This window comes from Thermobia domestica, chromosome 5 (genome assembly GCF_964235325.1).
Source record: "Thermobia domestica chromosome 5, izTheDome1.hap1.1, whole genome shotgun sequence".
In the NCBI taxonomy this organism is placed as follows: domain Eukaryota; kingdom Metazoa; phylum Arthropoda; class Insecta; order Zygentoma; family Lepismatidae; genus Thermobia; species Thermobia domestica.
The window spans coordinates 31675815-31697902 of NC_137458.1; the positions used below are offsets into that span (position 1 = coordinate 31675815).

The 22088-nt window shown below is 35.4% G+C and overlaps 1 protein-coding gene across 3 annotated transcripts in view; it reads left to right on the forward strand.

Moving 5' to 3' along the window:
• The window catches only part of LOC145684620 (uncharacterized), a 214706-nt gene that overhangs the window by 120352 nt on the left and 72266 nt on the right, over positions 1 to 22088 (forward strand). For all 3 annotated transcript variants that reach the window (XM_081757008.1, XM_081757009.1, XM_081757010.1), the window contains one exon: positions 18992 to 19128. In XM_081757008.1, coding sequence (XP_081613134.1) covers positions 18992 to 19128 — 137 coding nt within the window. The remainder of the gene's footprint in view (positions 1 to 18991; positions 19129 to 22088) is intronic.

Here is a 22088-nt window from a genome sequence, read left to right on the forward strand (position 1 = left end):
AATAGTCGAACAATTTTTTTTTGAATACGGAATATTATTTTACTTTTTGAATCATTTCCCCAGAAGATAATGCCGTACATTAAGAAAGATTAAAAGATACCAACATAAATGTTTTTACAGCTATTAATATCCAAAATATTTTTAATAACTTTCAAGGCATAGAAAACATTATTTAGTTTTTGAGCTAACGACATTATGTGGGTATCCTAAGTAAGTATGTTACTTACGCGAAAACCTAAGAAATTTGTTGAAGTTACATACTTTAAGTCAGAATTCATGATTGATACATTTATGCCATTAGTATGTTTGTTTCCTAAATGGTGAAAGTTCAATGCCACCGATTTTTCTGTATTCACTTTTAAACCTTGTAAAGTAAACCATTGTTGTAATTTATTGTTTATACTTTTTATTTCCTGTTTTCAGTGTGTTGTAATTTTCAGTTGTAATGAGAATACTTGTATCATCTGCATATAAGGATGACTTTACTGAGTGAATGTAGTTTGGAAGATCATTAACGTATAGCAGATCCAGAAGTTCCTTAACTCAAACTTTGTGACACTTGACATGTGCTCGCACTTGACACCTATCATATTTTACATATAGATTTATGTCTAAAGTACATAAAATCTACAACCGCAGCGTGACCTACTTAAAATATTTCAATTCACTCCTTGTTTCTCCATTAATATTTTTCGTTATTGTTATTGTGCAATATCCGGTTTATTAATATTGCCAATGTGCTCTAATATTTGACTTAATTATTGATTATGTGAAAGGAAGACACTCTCACGGTTTAGGAACCCATTGCACGCTATGTACTGCAAATCTCAGCAATGTATAACGAAGAGTTTTTGAACATTGCCGCAAATGATTTTCGAAGTGCAGTTTCATTCCTTACCTAAAATTTACGGGCTGCAGAATGTAACACTTCTGGTTGGACCAGCGGCATCAAATTAATAGTAGTTAAATAATTCCAGGTGGATCCAGGATTTATTATGTTCATTTATTCATGCATTCTTTCTTTCCGACATAATACCGTTTCGAGAGAACATATGACATAATGATGGCGTAAATTGCAGTGAACAAACCACAAAATGTTTTCGTTTCAACAAGCGCGTTAATCTGCTGCTCTGAGGTTACTCAGAGCGGATGTAGAAACTCGATGTCCTCTTAGTACAAACGAGGAGTGTCGTAAAGAAATCATAAGGTATAAAGGAATAGATAAGGAGTATAAATGCGACCATGAGGGTTATATAAAGCTGGGGCCTGTTCATGTTCACGAAAACCAGGAAAATTGGGGACTGGCGAATAAGTGTAGCGTGGTAAGGCTGGACTATGCTCGAGAAGTTCACAGATTTGTATGAGCGTGTCTGATAGATGGTGAATATAACGAAAGCGAACGTGGCAGAAATGTGGAAAAAGTGTCGATATATAAGTATAGACTTCTTGTGTTGAAGTTCGAAATGAAAATAATATGCAAGGCATAAAGCATGACGTTCCAGGACTTGTGATCTGTCATGTCGCGATATGTCCGTAAATTACAGCAGGGCTTAGAAGAACCTTATAAATAAAATGTATCTGTCTCGGATTGTGACAACAGTTAGTGCCTCGCAAACTATGCAAAAAATTGATTCTATTGCAAACATTAGCTTTGAGATTCTAAGAATGTGAGTTGTAAACGAGCATGATTTCGAATTTGACAATATTTGTTGTGTTTAAGTCCAAATAACGTCATATGAGTTTTCTTTCGTAATGAATTTCAGTTTCCATTGTTGATTCCCGGTTGAAGTTTAGTGTTAATAAAATCAACTGAGGAACATAATGTTAGGCATGCTGAGAATATATAGGTATACAAATTGCAGAGAATATATTGGTGACTGAGGTTATGTTGTATGAGCGACATATAAGATGTAGAGTAGGGGCGACAAAACTGAGCCTTGTTGCACTCCTGCTCGAAATACAATGTGGATTGGAGCTTCATTTATTTGGATGATGACTGTAGGAGGGTGAAAAAAATTGCTATTAGTCGAACCGTATATTAACGGCAGAATGCTTAATAACTTGGATAGAAGTTATTTGTGACAGACTGTATCGAGTGGTCTCTCAGTATTAAATGAAATAAGGACAGAAGGCAGATATGTATTGACATTTTTAATAATATAGCTATGTAACTTTAAAACTTGATCAGCAGTACTAGGTCAGCAGTGCAACATATCGATAAATAAATAAATAAATAATAAATAACACTCTGGTTGTTCTATCGTAATCTAAAATTGAGCCATATTAAAATAATACACACTTCATTCCGTCGTTTACTTCCATTTATTATTTATATCTGTATATATGGTTGTCCCTGATGAAGCTGCCCTTTTCATAACTCTATACTTATTTATATCCTTATCTGGTTGTCCTGCCAACCACGTATTGGCAATCTCATTATTTTAACATATGAATATAATTTTTTTAATATTAGCATTATTGACAATATTTTAAATAATTTCTTTCTCTTCTTCTGCAGCCAGACTAGTACATATTTCGAATAAATTATTGTCCAGAATTGCAAGAACATAATAATACAAGAAAATACACAAACGTATTGTTGTATATTATGACCCCCGAACGGAATTTCTTTTTTTTTATTCTTTAGCTATCATAAAAAGAGAAAAGAATTCTGGACCGTTTATATACATATGGAAATTATTCGAGTTTTCGAATGTACCTCATTTATTTAAAAATTACAATTAATATAATTTATACATATATATATCATATTTAATTCTATAATAATATTATTATCATATTTATTATCATATTCATTTTAAATTTTTATCATCATTTTCATTTATTTATACGTTTTACCGACGATAAGGCACATTCCAAATTAGATTAATAAGTTATTTAAGTCCTTTTCAGGTCCATTAAATGTTTATTATATGCTATTTGATTCATTTTCGGGGCCATTACATGCTTTGTTACAATTTAATAATTATTTACTTGGGCATCATGAAGAAGGTTTTTAAAAAGATGTATGTGAAATTCATATAGTCGTTCTTTGAACACAACATGATCGAATATAAGATATAATTAAACAAAATATAAATTCTGATTGAAATATCGATAATAATCAGGACATAGCATAAGAATTAATGTTTTATTAGCATCATAACATGGATAATGTGATTGATATTTCATTTCGACAATCACAGGAAAACACATAACATTAAGACATTTGTAGAGATAATTTGAGTAATTGCGATCATACAGACGGCGTAACTCCAATCTAAGTTATATGTCCAACAAATTCCTTATGGGGAACAAAACTTATTAACTTCAATATATACCTTAACATTACAAAGATGCTTTTAAATATACTTCAATAACATGGAACACGAATAATCAGATTGATAATACAAATATCAAAGAAAACACATAACATTAAGGCATTTGGTCAAATTAAGAATCAATTTGATATGTTTCTTCAAACGTCCCTACATTAGGTTATGTTACATGTCCAATGAATTTGTTTGGGTTGCATCGAAAGTCACAAACCGGAATACAGCTTGCGTGTTATTTACATCCATAATTCTACGTTTCTTATTATTTTTCCCATGGTTCTTGCCGTCCGCGTAGCGTTTCAAACAAATCGCATTATTTTTGCTGCAATTAGGTTGTGTACGGTTACTAATAAAATTAGGTTCGGATACACAATCGCTACTACTATTACTGTCACAACTAGGATTATGTTTGATTACTTGATTACTATTACGGTAGCTATTACGGTTAGGTTCGATTACCTTACCGGTAAAATTAGGTTTAGTTGTCATTCGCTTTACTGTTGTCAAAGCGCCGTTTCTTTTAACATATCTGTACTTCTTCTTTTCACAATGTTCACGGTACTTTGTCCTTCCTCGTGTTTTGTTTCTTCTCTGGTTAGGTTCAGTTGCATCATTTGTACACATGAATTTAACATCTTGCTCATTGGGATCACACTTCAACCTCGCATGAATACTTTGAACTTGATTTCAAAGGTTAGTTTGATACAAGCTAGTACTGTATTGAACCATTGATGGATTTTGAAAACTTTGCAACATCGCACTTGGATGATGGAAATCAACGCACTGTATCACGCTTTGTGAAAGCATCATCGAATTGTTTGCTAACATCATTCAAGTTCTTTCGTTGAATCAACAATTCAACAGATTTAATTCACTCGACCAATCAACACGAACACTAATAGGAACACATGTTTTCTTTCTGCGTTTCACGAATATTGGAATCAACTTGTCTTCTGCTAGATGAACCATAGGATTGATATCATGTTGAATATATTTTGAATTCAAGCAATCAATAGCGTTCTCAAGATAAGGATGATCATAACATGTCGCATACTGTTGCCTAACAGAATATTCGTTATACGCTACGTCCATCTGAAAGGTAAAGTTAGGATAGTCAGATCCAATCAACACGGCAGTGTGTTTCCGTGAAGACTTCACAAATTATACCAATGTAGATTCACAGCTTACTTTCTCTTTGGTTTCTATATTGCCTAAAGATTCAGGTAGTCTATGTACTACCTTGTTTATCACCTGATCCATCTGTTGTAGCTGCAGTTGTAATCCATCATTTTGCTGTTGCAGTTGTTCTAGGCGCTCATCAACATGTTGGGCTTGCTGATCCGCCTTTTCATCTACCTTTTCAATTGCTGAATTCAATTCAATTTAGCAAATTGATATGCTTGTTGCTGATTGAATTTAGCAAACTGTTCTGCTTGTTGACGGGACATTTCCTTCAAAAATTCCAATTTGGATGAATCTATTGTTTGGCTGTCCATCGTTTCACCATTCATGTCCCTCATTCTGTTCCGATATATAACTCGGCCGCTTCTTAAACAAATATAATTAATATCTGACTCAAATTTGGTCGTTTTTTACTGAACTTCAAATACGCTTCTTCTCAATCCCGGGTTTCGGGCACCATTTTTTTAATACAACATATCAATAAATAAATAATAAATAACACTCTGGTTCTTTTATCGTAATCTAAAATTGAGCAACATTAACATAATACAGACTTCATTCCGTCGTTTACTTCCATTTATTATTTATATCTGTATATATGGTTGTCCCTGACGAAGCTGCCCTTTTCATAATTCTATATTTATTTATATCCTTATCTGGTTGTCCTGCCAATCAGGTATTGACAATCTCATTATTTTAACATATGAATATCTTTTTTTTAATATTAGCATTATTGACAATATTTTAAATAATTTCTTTCTCTTCTTCTGCAGCCAGACTAGTACATATTTCGAATAACTTATTGTCCAAAATTACAAGAAAATAATAATACAAGAAAATATACAAATATACCGTTGTAGTCGAGACCCGCCTTGTGTGGATGACAGAAGAGAATAAGTGAACAAGAGTGAGTCGTTTTATCAATGTTTTGCTGAAGAAATTAGTGAAACGTCTTGGTCTGTAGAAGTCTATGTTGGTAGGATCTTTATGTGGTTTTAGGAATGTCATTATTTTGGCGAGGTCCCATAAAATCGGAAATAATCCTGTAGTAAGAATAACCGTATAGAACAGTATGAAATGACGATAGTGGCTTTCGAGTTATGTTTTAAGTTATAATATCTGCTTCAAAAGCTATATTACGGCGATTACTGAGACCGTCGACGACATCATTACTGGCAATTGAGGCTGTAAATGTTTCAGTAGCTTCAATGACATTTTATATGGCATTTATAAACAACAATCAGGTAAGATTGCCAAGCCAGGTAGAATCTACAGTAGAACGGAGTAGAATGTGTACAGAACGGTGTGTACAGAACGAAGTACAATGAAGGGTGCAAAAGATCTGAAAATGATTATCGGAAGCTGATTCATTCTATCTATGGATGATAGGGACACTGCCAATAACTTGAATAAGATATTGTAATGTGTGTTTCTGGTGAGTAAGGTTTTGAATAAAGTTCCAGTACTTTGTTGACTTCGTTTTGTTGCGTAATTGATTATAAAAAGATCGCAAATCTAATAATTTCCTAGCGATGATATAATGTTGACCATTCCCCTGAACTGTGATGAAGCAGCAGGAAATCGTGATCTTTGGGTGACCTACATTCGTATAAATATTCATTAGATCGGGGTAGAGGTGTGAGAGCATGAGGATGGAAACTAGGCCGATTGGAATGCAAGGTAATTTTTGGTCTGAAAGTTCGGTAGTGGTGACGATGAGGTTATTATAAGAAGCCGAAACGGTGTCTATGCCATCCAAAAATATGATATTAATATTTGCAGATGGAAGTTGTTCAGAGATGAAGATAGGCTATTTGGTCCCAATCAGCTTTTGCGAAATTATATTTTAAGCCGAAAAGGAGGTGCGTTGATAAGGGTCATTATCCGCCCATCAGGCACGAGATGTGAAATGTATGGTTTTCAATAGTATACCTCATAAAAATAAGAAAACAAGTATATTTTGACGGAAAGCGCTATAAGTGAGAGGTAAAAAAAAGTAACAAAAACGTAAGTCATGTGTTAATGAAGGAACGTAAACACTAATATCATGAGGTGTAATCCGAGAGAGCAGTAGTAAATAGAACACTAACGGCAAGAATAAGAAGAATGAAGTCTACTACGACTATGAGATCAATATATTACATCGGAAATAATCAAGCATAGATAATAATCAGACAGCTGGAGACACTTGTAGCTAGTTTGCAGATTAGGCATCGTGCTTGCTGTCGTCATCCGAATCGCCACTGGACCATCCTGCAGCGGCGGCATCTTGTAGTGTATGAGTATATTCTAGACTTGGTTTCTTAACTGCGGTGGAATTATGGCACCAGTAAGCCAGAAACCATAGTACGGAAGCAACATGCGCACAACATCCAACGACCCGTGCCCTACTTTACATTGACAGTACCACTGTATGTGTGCGAGGTTGCTTTGCTGTGTTTTGATCCAAATATTATAGGTTTTGGATCTTATGTGTTGTGATCGTAACTGAACTCGGAGAACAGAAGCATCGTCATGATGTATGTACAGAGAGTACATACCTTCGTCACTTAAATGCTCGTGAGTATAACATTAGCCTTTTTTAAGTTGATATATGCCAAGAGTTAATTGCCGTAGCTCGTTTCAAGTTAGCCGTGGAAAATCTTGAAGATCCGTATCGGTTAACTTAGCCCAAATTGCCTTTTCTCGCGCCCAGCCTTGTTCGTCGACCATCTGTTTTAACTAATTAGGTTTTTTAACTAAAGCCAGCATCCGCTGAGCAATTATTTCATCATCTTTGGTGTTGTGAATCCTTGTAGGATAGATTCATTGAGAAGAGCACATATAATTTGCACATAGTCACCAACATAAGGTATTTGCGTATTGGATACCATTTTATCCAATGTGCGCCAGTTTTTCAACTGTCTATTAACGGCTTCGACGACCCATCAAAGTTTCGTCACAAGACGCGCCTCGTTAGCATCCGCTGTTGTAAACTGTGGTTGGTTATTGAGGAATCTAGGCACTTCAGGTACGAGACCCATTTCTTCCAGAAGTGCCAAACAATCACGAAAGCCTCTATCAACAATCAGAACATCCTTTGGCTGCAGCCACTCTCTGATATTGTGTGCATCATTTTTTAAGATATGAATCAGCGTCATTTTTCTTTGAATCCTCGAAGTAAGGTCCAAAGGCATCCAAAATGTAAGCTGTCGTGACCAACATCATAGGCTTCACCAAAAGTCTTTTTTTGTGTAATGAGAATGGTCGTCGCTGAAAGGAATAGTGGGAACTCTTCTGGATATAAATGTACGTGCCATCAGCAACAAGTATTACAGTATCATTGTTGTCGTCGGGAATGAATAATCTTCGTGCTAAAGGCCTCGTATGGTTTTCAATAACCTGTGTTCTGGTGATGTGTTCCGTTCCAAGATATAGTGGAACAAAGTTCTGCATCAAAGCCTCACGTGCAGAGTGCATAGAAGATGATATTCTTCGTTTTCTGACATTGAATAATGTGGACAGAACATTATTCGAGAAAGCCGTTCGAAGCTTTACAAGTAACACTGCCAAACAAGTGCGAGAGGATATCTGTGCTGGGGAACACATTTTGGACTTTACTAGGTCATAAATACAGTTAAAATCAGACATTGATATACCCATAAAAGTATAATAATCGGAGTCGGAAAGTCGAAATCAATACCTTTCTTCTGTGCTACCTTTCTGATATCGTTTATCAGACTTTCAATACCTTTCGCAGACATTGTTGTCTTCTCACTTGCAGGGCGTACAGCTTGCAGAGCATCCTCACGGAATAACGGAATAACGACTCTGTAAGATGCGTTTTACAGCAGCGTTTTCCCGACGAAACATAAATTCCTGTTTCTGTAAAGGCCTGCGTTCGAGCTGCTTTTGGTACAGCCACTAAGTATTTCTTACGCTTACATATTATACAACATCTATTAGAGTTGTGACAACGAGGTACTTCTAACTCTATTTTAGGACTTTTACAGGTGGTGTCGACGGCAGTACTCGTAGACGCACGATCTCTTTGTACAACAGAAGAAGGCATAGGATTGCTTCGAGAACGAAGCACACGACATGCATATGATCTGCATTTCGAGCACAACTTCGCACCACTCGGTATATCGCAGTTTTTAGAACTTCTCAGGGTCTATATAATTTTTTGTTAGAACAGGTAAGAAAAGCCGTAGATTTTCTTTGCCAGGTTTTACAACAATCGCACTGGCCGTTCGGCATTATGTCTTATTCAGTCCGTCAATATGTGTTTGCACAAACAGTTGCAAACACACGATTGATATCTACACTTCTTAACTATGGTTTGATTGCGGCACAACAGGGTGAACACTCCGATCGCAGCGCAGCAAATAAGGCAATGAAAACGTGTAATTCGAACAGTCGCCGCCCATAATGCTTATCTATGTGCACAGAACGCAGACTCCACACTTCTACACCTTGACACACATACACGACCTCGTGTGTATCTGCCTTTGCTCTCTCTCTCTCTCTCTCTCTCTCTCTCTCTCTATATATATATATATATATATATATATATATATATATATATATATATATATTGCAGAATTTCATGCTATTCTGCGATTGGTTTTCCTGCACTCTCAGAATTACTCATGACACTTTCAGAAATGACACGCCTTCTCAATACTCCATAATGTGCTGTCTCTATTTTTGCTGTCCTACACACACATCCGCGTAAACAATACATTTTCTTTATATATTTTATTAACATCCTAAGCATGTATTTTCAGTCATAATCGATAAATAACATCAAAGCTGGAGTCTCCAGTTGAACTCGTACATTACAGCATATAAACGGTAGTCATCGCTCTATACTCTTGCGCAATACATTTTATTCTCTAATAGGTAGAAGGACACAATGAACCAAAATTAATTAGTCCTCATATCAAAGGTTACACAGCGTTATATAATAACGAGTCAGATTTATTTTGGTTCATCGACTCCTTCTTCCAATAAGCCTCAATCAAAGACAGAAAACATTACCAAAATGTCGCAAAACGCTGAAACGAACTCTTTTTGGGCACTCATTTCTATGACATACTATTTTCTTTATCACGTATCTATTATCTTTACATATGCAACATATCTTCTAGTATACAGACACATTGCAAACTTGTCGGAATCGGACACTTCATTTTTCCGTTGTCTGATGGGCGAAACATTGCCCTTATCCGCCCACCTCATTTGTGGTTCTGTTATGTGAGTATCAGATGGAATTATTGCAAGAAGATTGGGTAAGTGGTCTCTGACTACCGAGCTGAGTACCTCGATGTTAGATTTAGTTGATAGATTGTTACTGACTATGAGTACATTAGGTGTGGTATTATGACCAGGAGGAATATGATTTAGTGCAGGGATACAAGAGATTTTGGTAGTTGGCAAAACGTCCTGGAAACCCTGTTGTTTTCCTACAGTCGACAATGTAATTAATGTCTTGTAGAAAATTATAGGTTATAAGATAAGATCCATATATGTAAGAGAACGATAAAGTAAAGTTTGAGTGGAGAGAACTTAAATAGTTGCAAGCGTGAGGGTAAATACTAGAAAATAGAATTTGTTGATCACATACTTAGAGTTTTGATAAGCAGAAGGTGATATGATAGGACGACGTGACGACGTGATAATAAGTTTCTAACGGCAATAGCGTACATGTCATGATCAATATTGTGATTAACATCAAATTGAAGCGGATGGTAACGCAGGAAATAATAGTTGTCTGATGTTTTGAGAAAGGTTTTGTTGAATGCATTCCAACCTTTTGTTGAGTGTATATTGACTTCGACAAAGATGTAATGACTTGGAGAAAACCCCTAATATTTTCAAGCGAAATGATTTTAGCAAAGAATGTCTTCACGGGTTTCCTATTTCTGTTAATGTCCATTCTATCTGTGTTTTATTAGATTCCGGGTGAAAATGAGAATAAATGCATGAATAGGTGGCTTCTAAATGAAGATGAAAAATGTCCATGCGGCTTTTGAGACGTGCGTAAGAATAGCATTACGCTGAAATGGAAACACATTTTGTAACACTACACTGTAAGAAGTTTTCCGCCGTTGACGGAGGTAAACTGAGGTCTGTGTGAATGATGAGACATTGGTGGATCTAAAAGACGTATAAAGGCGTAGTGAAACAAGAGTCCTTTGCTTTGCACGTAGGGGTTGAGACCTACTTTTACATTGGCAGGAATAGGTATGATAATAGGCATTACAGGCATTGTAGAGAGAAGGTTGATTTAGTAATGTGAAGTTCTTAACTTTATGAGGTCCCGAAGTGAGAACACACTGATGGATAAGTGCCCTTCTTTGTTGAATGAGACCTATATTGTAAGCAATTTTGCAGCGTAATGAGAGAGGTGGCACCGTGTGAAAAGTCTCAACTATATGATGACAGAATAAATGAAAGCCTCATTTTGAAACAAGTTCTCGATGAGAGCTTTATCGCCGGTGAGTAAAGGAATAATCTATGTTGGAATGGCGGCATTTTGATTCGAATTGCACTAGTAGGATGTATGCCATCAGCCTTGAGTACCTCTAAATTTTGTTGTGAGATCGATACCACAATTCACAATCGATAGCAGTGGAGTGTGCTTAGGTGTATGTGGTGTTTTGACAGTCAAACTTTCTTTTAACTCGACATTTCCATTGCTGCCAAGCATGACTGAACAAACTTTATAAACTATGTGTTGATAGAGGTGGGGATTACCGTTTTAACAATGATACCGGTGTGAGTTTTGAAAAGTTTATGTAAATCAGGGTGAGTGCAATGTAATAAAGGATTGTTTAAAATCAAAAGATTTGATATTATGCAAATCACATTCTAGTTGTATAAAGAGGTTGGATATTATTTTGGAGTTCCCAAAAATTCCTACCATAAGAAGTACAACGGATGTGTCAACTGGTGAAGTAGAATCTAATAAGCAAGGTACAGTTTTCAGCTTACACCATAAAGCCTTTGCATAAGTAAGACATGCAGCGATTGGCAACGTTCTCGATATCTAACATGTGAAGCGTCAGAGTGCTGAGAGGAATCAATTTTTTTTTTTTTTTTGGTTTGTAGAACAAGTTCTTTTCCGTTAAGGTTATTGTGGTAATTGCATTGAAGTTGATGGGAGACCTTTAGGTTTCTGCTTACTGGAAGATTGTAAGTCCGGTGCGCGAGACATGAGTTAACGTTAATGACTTCAGAAAGACATATAATTCGTCTGTTAATCCAAAATAATTAAGGTGGTAAAAACCCTCCAAAAGGCGTAAAATATCTTTTTGTCGATCCAAAAGATATAAGGTGGAAAAATCCTCCAATACACATGAAATATTAATTTTTCAATACTCTAAAGATTGCATTACCACCGTTATCAGAAGAGGGTATGCTATATTTCGTCACAATTAGTTCAATAACAGCTGTGAGAAAGGCTATGCTCTACCCAGGAATGATGATACCGCAAATAAATCTGAAAATTTGGTTTTGCCATTATTCACCAAATAACCTGAGACAAGAACGTATAATTTCAGGGAATTGGAGGTTCTAATAATTAAGATGAACCCCAGACGGCCACTCCGTAGCTAGGAACCTGAATTGTAATATGCCACTTTAACATTGGAAGCTATATAGAAACCGGATAATAGTAGTTCTTCTTTCAAACACTCTAGTGGGAATTGTTATTAATCAAAACTGCAAGTTGAGCACTGTAGTCAGTTGGTTGGATATTTCTCGTAAAAAAAAACGGGGAATTTTGAACACTAATTAGACCGCGAGATTTAAATTAGTTAGAAAGAATTGAAACCGGTAAATTCTGACATTACAAATTTTTCTAGCATGATTTCCGTTTCATTTAATCCGTCCTTATTTCTCTCTCTCACACACGTACATAAAACGACACTGATTCATGTCGAACCTAACTTCGCATCGATTTAAACAGGAATGAAGTTGAATCTCATGTACGAAGGAAGACTCTACCTCATAATCAGCAAATGCAACGTAAAAGCAACTAAGGATTAATGCAATTAAGTTTTACAAATATTCGTGATTAAACTAAATACTAGTAAACTTTGTTTGTTGCCTTTTTTATTCTGTAAACATAGACTCAAATTCAAATGTAACTTTGAAACAGTTGGTAAAAAGTATAAGATGCTCAGCACGCACACAAGGGTCGCTGTTGTTTTTCAGTGGTCTGGAGAAATATAAAAATTAGTTGCTGGAAACTTTTACACCGAATCGAGAAGTTTCATGACTTCGGAAATATTTTTTTTTAATTGGAAATGCTAAGCTTTAGAGCTAAGCTAGAACATTATTTTATTGCGATTTACTCATAATTTCTTGAAAGGTTTCTTTAAAGTAATTATAACGCTCTCCTAGGCGGTGGAGCTTAAAACTTCTCTTTAAAAACAAAATTAAAAAGAATGTTACTAATTCAACAGTAGTTAAGCCTCCAGTATGGCTGGTTGCATTGGAGATACCTGATCGGTGAATAACGAACAATGCAACTATAAACCGAAACAACACCGTTCAAAATGAAAATAAAGCAATGATGTCTGGAGTTCTTAAACTAAATCAATTAAATTGTCTGTTATCAATAACTATTTAAAATATCAAAAGAAATTAAACTCGAAAATTCAATTCTGAATTTTATTATAACAAAATTTCTAGCAATTATAGTGCAATAATTAAAAATTCAACAAGTAATGTATATTTTAATTAGGCAAGAAACAATTGACTGCGACTTGATAATTATTTGATAAATATTATCGTCTGTGCTTTTACATATATTAACACGTTCCGAATGTTACAATTCCGATAACTATTCAATCAACTACTAAGCGAATTTTCTGAATATAATTTAATAAAATATAATTCAAATTCATTTATCTAATTATACCAAATTTGAAATTTATTTAATTCAATTCATTCATCAAATATATACTAAATTCTTGAAATAGGAGACGGTCCACTTTGTCCAATCAAACTAATATTGAAAACAATAACGGAACAGACAACTACTCTCAAACCAGATTATTCGCGAAGTTACTACAATTAATTCCAACGGAAAATAATCGTAAAATAGTCGGTAATTTAACTGGAAACCAACAGGTATGAAAAAGTGTCGCAAAACGTTCCAAATACAAGGTAATACACAATTTAAGAAAGTGAACGTAATTTAACATTCAGCCGTAGGCTAATGTTACGAAAATGCAACATCGGAAAAATTGTATCCTTCCTTAATTACGTGAATTAGAATTTAGAATATTACTAAATATTACATCAAACAATACCAAACTCAAGCGTTAGTTTCGCTAATATAAAATACATATAATTTTTAAATGAAAGGCCCAATTTTTTTATTTTATTTATTTATTTATTTATTTATTTATTTATTTATTTATTTTTTTGCAAAATCAACCTTAACACTTACCTTTTTCTATTTGGACTTCATTCACTCCTGGTTAATTTTTCCGTCCTTCAGTAAAACCAAAATGCCTTCTATTCCTTCTTCCTGTATTAGTCGTATTTGGAATTGAAGCAAGAAGATACGAAATTACGTTCAATTCCATTAATCAAATACCATGAGAATGCAGTAACACCACAGATGAGACTCGCATAAAGAAGTCTACATTTTTCTGTGGAAATTCTTTCTATTCCAGTCGGCCAACCAGCTGACTCCAATATAAGCATATATAACCGGTTTAATAGCGACGCAACAGGCGTCTTACACAGTAACGTAATCCCAGCTCAAGACATCTTTACAACAAGATCGCTTACACGCATGGTACCTCGTCTTCAATTCATAGGACAAATCGTAAACTCGGGGAGTGACGTGTTCTCGGAGAGAAAATACGTCACGACCTTGACTGAACAACCAACATTTTAATCCTTTTGTCTTTCTTTTCAAATGCTCTTCTTTACAAAAAATATTCAACAGAATTAACAGACATATCTTTAAAACAACAACCAAAGCATTTACAATCTTTCAATTAATTTAAACACCGTATTATTTTGTATTAAGATAAGTAATAATTATTTTCTTTCGAGTCCTTTTTTAACAGGATTTCTCCAAAGTCATGTCACAAAATCCAAATCTTCTTCCGATTTGCGTAGTAAAGATTGCTACATATTGAAAAATGAAAACAGTAACGAATCGTTGTACCGAATGTTGTGCATATCTTTCCACAATCATGCTAAAGAGCTTCATTCTTGTAAGATATAGTACACCTTGTACATAAAATCATAAAGGGACAAATTTAAACAAGGGACAAATGTAAACAACATCTACTGTTTCACATTGTGAAAGTACACTATGTGATTAAAAGTATCCGAACACCCCCGAAACATACATTTTTCAAATTAAGTACATTGTGCTGCCACCTACTGCCAGGTAATCATTATCAGCAACCTCAGTACTCATGAGAAAGCAGAATGGGGCACTCCGTGGAAGTCACGGACTTTGAACGTGGCCAGGTGATTGGGTATCACTTGTGACACAAGTCTGCACACGAGAAATCCACACCCCTAAACATCCCTAGGTAAACTCTGTCTGATGTGAAAGTAAAGTGGAAACGTGAAGGGACACGTAAAGCACAAAAGCGTACAGGCCGACCTCGTCTGTTGACTGACAGAGACCGCCGACAGTTGAAGAGGGTCATAAAGTGTACAAGCAGACATCTATCCAGACCATCACACAGGAATTCCAAACTGCATCAGAATCCACTCATATGACAGGCGTGAGGAAGGATTTATGGTCGAACTATGCTTTTATGGTCGTACGGCTGCTCACGAGCCACACACCACGCAGGTAAATGTCAAACGATGCCTCGCTTGGTGTAAGGAGCGTAAACATTGGACGATTGAACAGTGGGAAAACGTTGTGTGGAGTGACGAATCACGGTACACGATGTGGCGAAGTGATGGCAGTGTGTGTAGTGCCAACAGTAAAATTCGGAGGTGGTGGTGCTATGGTAGGTCGAGGTTTTCTTGGAGAGGGCTTGCACCCGTTGTTATTTTGCGTGGCACAAGCCTATATTGATGTTTTAAGCACCTTATTGCTTCTCACTGTTGAAGAGCAATTCGGGGATGGCGATTGCATCTTTCAACACGATCGAGCACCTGTTCATACTGCACGGCCTGTGAGGGAATAGTTACACGACCATAAAATCTTTGTAGTGGATTGGCCTGCACAAAGTCCTAACTTGAATCCTATAAAACACGTTTGGGATGTTTTGGAATGCCGACTTCATGCCAGGCCTCACCGACCTACATCGATACCTCTCCTCAGTTCAGCACTTCATGAAGAATGAGCTGCCATTGCCCAAGAAACCTTCCAGTACCAGATTGAATGTATGCCTGCGAAAATGAAAGCTGTCATCAAAGCTAAGTGTGCGCCAAAACACCATATTGAATTCCATCAGTACCGATTTAGGGAGCCAAAAACTTGTAAGTCATTTTCAGCCAGGTGTCTGGATACTTTCGGTCACATAATGTAAGTTCGAATGCACCACCTGAAGCGTGTCAACACAAAATGATTTATAAGTGAAAAATTTCAAATTCTGATGTATAGTTTATATTTTTGATATTCAGCTCATCATCGCCGACCTTTGGTCGTCGGTATAAAACTTAGCATCATATACACCGGCTCAATGATATGGTTCATTCCTCGAAAAGATCAAAATACACAACAGATCGTTCCCTGAGTTTCTTTGAAATCTTACATGGTGGAAGGCAAACTAATGTACAGTGAGTGAACGGTAATTGGCCCGCGGGAAAATATACGCATACCATGTTAATCTCTATAGTTATGGAGTTTCTTTAGTGAAACGTGAATGGTTTCATTAGTCAAGTAGAGGAATTATTTCAACTTCTCTCAATCTATTCACCAGTCCATGTCAGTTTGCAGGAAACTCATTTGAGATCTACCAAGTCTTTTCTTATTTCTAACTGTACTTCAGGTTGGTTGTGAAACTATTAGGCATACAGTGAAACTATTCTGCTATAGGAAAACGGTATGATTTCTTATACCTCCAACCCATACTTTTTAAAATTTCTGACTGTACATTTTTGTGAACCCGTATTCAAATCACAAATAGTACAAATTACTAATTTCCGATTTCAGCCGATCACCATAAAATAAAACCGGGAACATACCAAGAAATGCATGGGTTTGCAAACGGCTAAGCATCTCAAGTAAGTTACTATGGCTATCCAGAGCACTTTACCAAAGTCGAAACTAATTTAAAGTTACTATTACTTCTATGTTCAATAATGACTTCCATGAACAAATAGAGCAAAAGATACATAAAAAGGGGTTTTCTAAAATCAATAGCGCCTCAAGGGTAGGCTGTGTCTCCTACGTTAACCATGTACTCCAACTAGAAGTAATTCAAACTCATTATTTCCGGTCTCGGTGTTTATAGCCATAGAAGGAGAACGATGACGAGTAGCGAGAAATGCTTTTCTTAGTCGATTTGTCGTCTCAAGAGAACGTACGATTACCAACCGCAATTATGTTCTGGGAAAAGAAAGTGGTTGGAATTCACTAGGACTTTCGGTTTCAATGCCGATTTCCATTTACGTGACAGTAAACTGTAAAAGGAGATTATTTTGCGTTAGATTTAACTTCCCAACAATAGATTCCATCTTTTCCATTAATTCACTATTCAAGGTAGAAGTCGTCTAATTTAACTATTTTCGGTTTTACCGTTCAACGTAATAGAACATAAGCAGTAATTGATAGCTGGAAGCAAGGTTTCGAAGCAAATCAGGACCACGCTGTTTCTTGCGTTCCATTCTGCGTCTCATGGCAGAGGGAATACTCTACGAAAACAGAAAATGGTGGAATATTACTTTTACTTCACATTTAAACACTGATTTCTGTACAGTAGAAACAAACAAAAAAGATATCAAGGAGCGCTCTTTCCAAACGATTTACTTCCTCAGGCATGCTTCTATTTATTCCCATTAGTTTCTATTCAAAGCGAAAGTGCAAGATACTAAGATTTTTTATCGGTTTCAACGTTGTCTCCATATAACAAGAATCGTAATAGACAGTTGAAAACTGTTTTCTGCAGTCAATTCTGAGTCTTTAAAGGTCATGCCACATCTACCCGCAACAGTTTACCAACATAGGACATGTATTACATTTACTTCTACTTTCGGTTTCATTTCTTATTTTCATTGACAAAACGGTGATGTATCGAAAAGCGGTATTTTGACATATATTAAGCGTTCCATGAATTAAATGGATGTAATTTTATCTATCTGTTGAAACCGGAAGTGTTGAAAGTTTACCATTTCCGGTTACAAAACCCGTCGTCAAATGGAGAGAACGAAAGTAAATGGTGACAGGTTGGGTTTGCTGTCGAATCAGTACCACAAGAATGTTTATTATCTGAATTGTTTCCACTCTATGGCAAGTGATAGTTATAGATATCATTCAGTATTTCTGGCTTGAAAAGTAATAACCGTAGAGAAACAGCAGTAAGTGATAGCTTGTAATACCTGTATATTTTTTATAAGAATCCAACGTCCTAGGTACATGTTCTATCGTTGACCTTATTTCTCTACTAGGGTAGTTATAGATGTATTACTTTGTATTTGAATGTTTAATTCTCATAATTTAGGGGTCGATCTTCGTTCAAATCTGCGAAATGAAACTCACTTGTCTTCACTTTGCGTCCCTCTTTCATACAGCCAAGCGAAGGGAGATTGCGGTTATGATAATGAACATAATTGTTGAATGAAAAAAATGAAGAAAAAACAGATTGTGTTTATTTACCAACAACACGCACTTGACGCAAACATGAATTGTTCCCATGAACCTGAGGTAAGCGCTCCAGCAATGGGTCACCATTACGTACCATTTGCGGGTTTACTTAGTTTAATTTTTGGTTTAGCGTACCTTTCAACAGCTGGGCTTGATAAGATTGAAGTTAGATGTTAACGTGGGATCCGTTTCGCATGAGCTCCCACTTCAATTCGAACATATGCCTCCAGTGCCGAAAGCACGTACGCTAACCATACAGTCTTGAGGAAGTCCTCACTTGCAGTTTAGCTGAAAAATAAGGTTAAAGAACGCTGTTTACTGACGTTCAAGTCATATCAGGAAACTAACTATTACCATATTCCTTCTACGAAAATTAATGTTGAACAATAGTTTAATCGGAAGTTGTAAAATTACAGTTTTAGATTTTAGTGTAGATATAAGAGTGCAGACAGTGCGTGTTCTTGGTATGTTGCATCCGTATGAAAAAAAAAACCGCTCGTCGCTAACTTTTATCGTTATTGGTCCAACATATGTTGAAAGAGACGAGTACACAGACGGAAACAATTGTTTTTTTTTTTTTTTTTTTTTTTTTTTTTTTTTTTACTTCCAGTATTTATGCATAACTCGGCTTGCAAAGGTAATACTGGAAAGAAGCTGCTTCACATTTTCACATTTGTTCTTTTTTCAGAGCCATGAAAGAAAACTATCTCTGCGTCGGAGGTGAACTACGAAGGATTTGTAAAAAATTTGATACCTTTTATGACAACTTCATACCCCACATCAGAAATAGCATTACGTGTCCAAAATTTCCATTTGGTTGCAAAGGTAATGTCAAATTAGAATTATCAGCGCCACTTATTACGGTGTTAACGTAATTTTTCTTCTGTCATTACATATTATTTTTTGTCATATTGTTCGCTAGAATATTGTATTGTTCTTTTCGATAAATTGATATTTCTTTTTCGAAATTGATTCAAAAATTCACAAGAAAACAGAAGAGACGTATCTATTTGTAATCAGTAACGAAATATGAATTATGAACCACATGAACCTATAAAGAATAAGATCAATTTGACAATCGCAAATACATATATATTGTATTTCTAGATGTTACTGTTCTTGTAAATTCAGGTGCTGATTGCTGCGGAGATATCATTCTAAGATCATAAAAGATAACTATATTGTCCTAAACAAGTGTCTGGAAAGTAATAAGAAAATGAAAATGTTTCAATTTTTTATTTTAGTGCAATTTCAAATTGAAACTTTACAGATGTATTAATCGTTCAACATTACTATTATTATTAGAGGTAACATTAGTATTGTAAGTGACAGAATAAACGACATTATTTGTATAAGCCAATATCAAACTTGGACTACCATAGCAGTTAATAATAATACTAGTATTGAAGTTGATTTTTTTAAAATACAAAGAATATATTACAAGTTGAAACTCAATATACATTAACCCTTTACTGTTTCTTGTTACCATATGGTTACAAAATAATCGAACTTGTCTAACGTGAACGCTAATTCAATATTCCGTTGTTGGTCATTGTTACCATATAGCTGCACCTTTCCGCTTCGTATGCTGACTCATTCTGACACCTTGTAGTGGGTTCGGGTAACTTTATGTGGGAAAGATGTGTTGTGTTTGTTAGTAGAAGCCAGAATTCACAGAGGGTGAAGAGGAAATATTCCTGGTTGTTAGGTAAGTAACAGTAATTTTGTTTTGTTGACTTCTAGTTGTTTATAAAGCCTAATTGAAAGATTTTAAATTTAATTTTATCAATTATATCAATTTATGAGTACGTTTAGGGCTGTTAAACCTCGCGTAACCATATGGTTACATTGTTCAATAAGGGAATAAAATTATATTATTTATTGAACTGTATTCTTCGCGATTTTATGTACAAGTGTATTTACTGAATTGTTTATATTCATACATGAAAGAAATGCTTTATGTGTCTTTACTCTGTGAAATTTTTCATATTACAGTTTGGTTCATCAATTTGTTTCATTAAGGCGTGTCCATTTTCATTTTCAGTTTTCGAAAATCTAGTGAACTGTGATCAGGGGCGTTGTCAGTAAAGGTTTTGTTGGTATTACACCATTTCTAATAATACTTTTATATAGGATATCGTTAAATGTAAATGTGTTTTAGGTACAATTTGTGTACCCCTTTTTCTTTTACCCAGATCTATCCTGAACGCTGATCTATGAGAAATAAATTTATAGCTTACTGACTTATATTTTTTAGTTTGTTCATTTCAGACTTCAGTTCGTCGTCGCTCAAAATGGATGGGGATGGTATCTCGGTCAATGTGTTTTACGAAAAAGTCTTAAGGAGCAACAGCTGTTATATCCGATTCATCGCAGTTGCCTGACATTGATTCGTCCGAATCCTCAAGATCAAGATTATGTACCTGACAGTGAGGTATGTTGAATCATTTAGCACCTTATATGTTTATGCATCTCGTAGAAGTATTCTGCTGTTGCAAATTTTCGTTGTGTTGCTGCTAAATTTTAGCATATTATATGCTCGATATTGAATATACATTTCAAAACTACTAGTAGAAAGAAAGTGGATAAAAACCCTTCCCTTTTTGTTTCCTACATTTTCACTATTCTCGTCCTTTGGCGTAATATCTATAACTTGCTACTGGTATTTTCAGTAAATTCTATGTAACATAATACAATTTTAAATCACGTTCTTTGAATCCAGATATTCACCAAAATCTATTTCATGTTTGAAGGTTTTTCTTCATAAAAAAAAAACATCGGAAAATATCTGATTTAGAATAATTTTACCTTTGTTTCTTTTTTCAGAATAATAGCATTCCAAAAGGTCTTACATCTCTACCGGATGACATAACCGATTCTCATGCTGACTCTGAAGTTTCAAAGAAAAAATGCATGTTTAGTGCCTAGCCATTATCAAACGATAAAACAAACATACAGGGGCAGTGGATAAATCAAATATGCTAACTATAATTTATCGTACAATGAAAGCCAAACATTGGTACCTCAAAATCTTCGGCTACATCCTAGACTTGGCTGTAGTAAACAGCTGACTGATATGCAGGAAAGACCGTAAAATGGTTAGAGAATTACATATACGGTTGAAGGTATATCGTTCTGATATTGCCTACGCACTTGCTACGTGTGGGAAACCAAAGAGAGGATGGTCCTCTGTAGAATCGACAATAGAACCGCAAGGAAAGACAGGTCAACCACTGAAAACTTCGCCCGAGTGATGATACTACAACAGATAATATACCCCACTGGCCTATCCATACGTCTAAAGGAAGGTGCCGGTTTAGAAATATGGTACTAGTCGAATTACGTGCATGAAATGTGATGCAAGGTTGTCTTTTACTGAAATAAAAACAAAAACTGCTTTCTGGTATTCCATTCGTAGAAACTAACTATACTGCTCTAAAAATTTTATTATATGGTAAAGAAATATGTCCATAAGCACTACATTACAGTGCAAGAAAACATCCAATACCATAACCATTATTTGTAATTTATTTAGTCCAAATAAATACACTGTCATTTTTATACTAACTTGCACGCAAAAAAGTCACCATCATTTCTGGACAAGTGGCTGTAAGTTGTAATTATATGCCCCAGATATTTGATAACATGACTATTTAGGAGCTGTAACACAAAAGTATTGTTTGTAATTGAACACGGTTTAAAATATATTCAGTATTTTGCAACTGGACTCTTATATCAATTTACTATCGTACTGCTCTAGTAGAAATGGTTTTTACATAACAAGC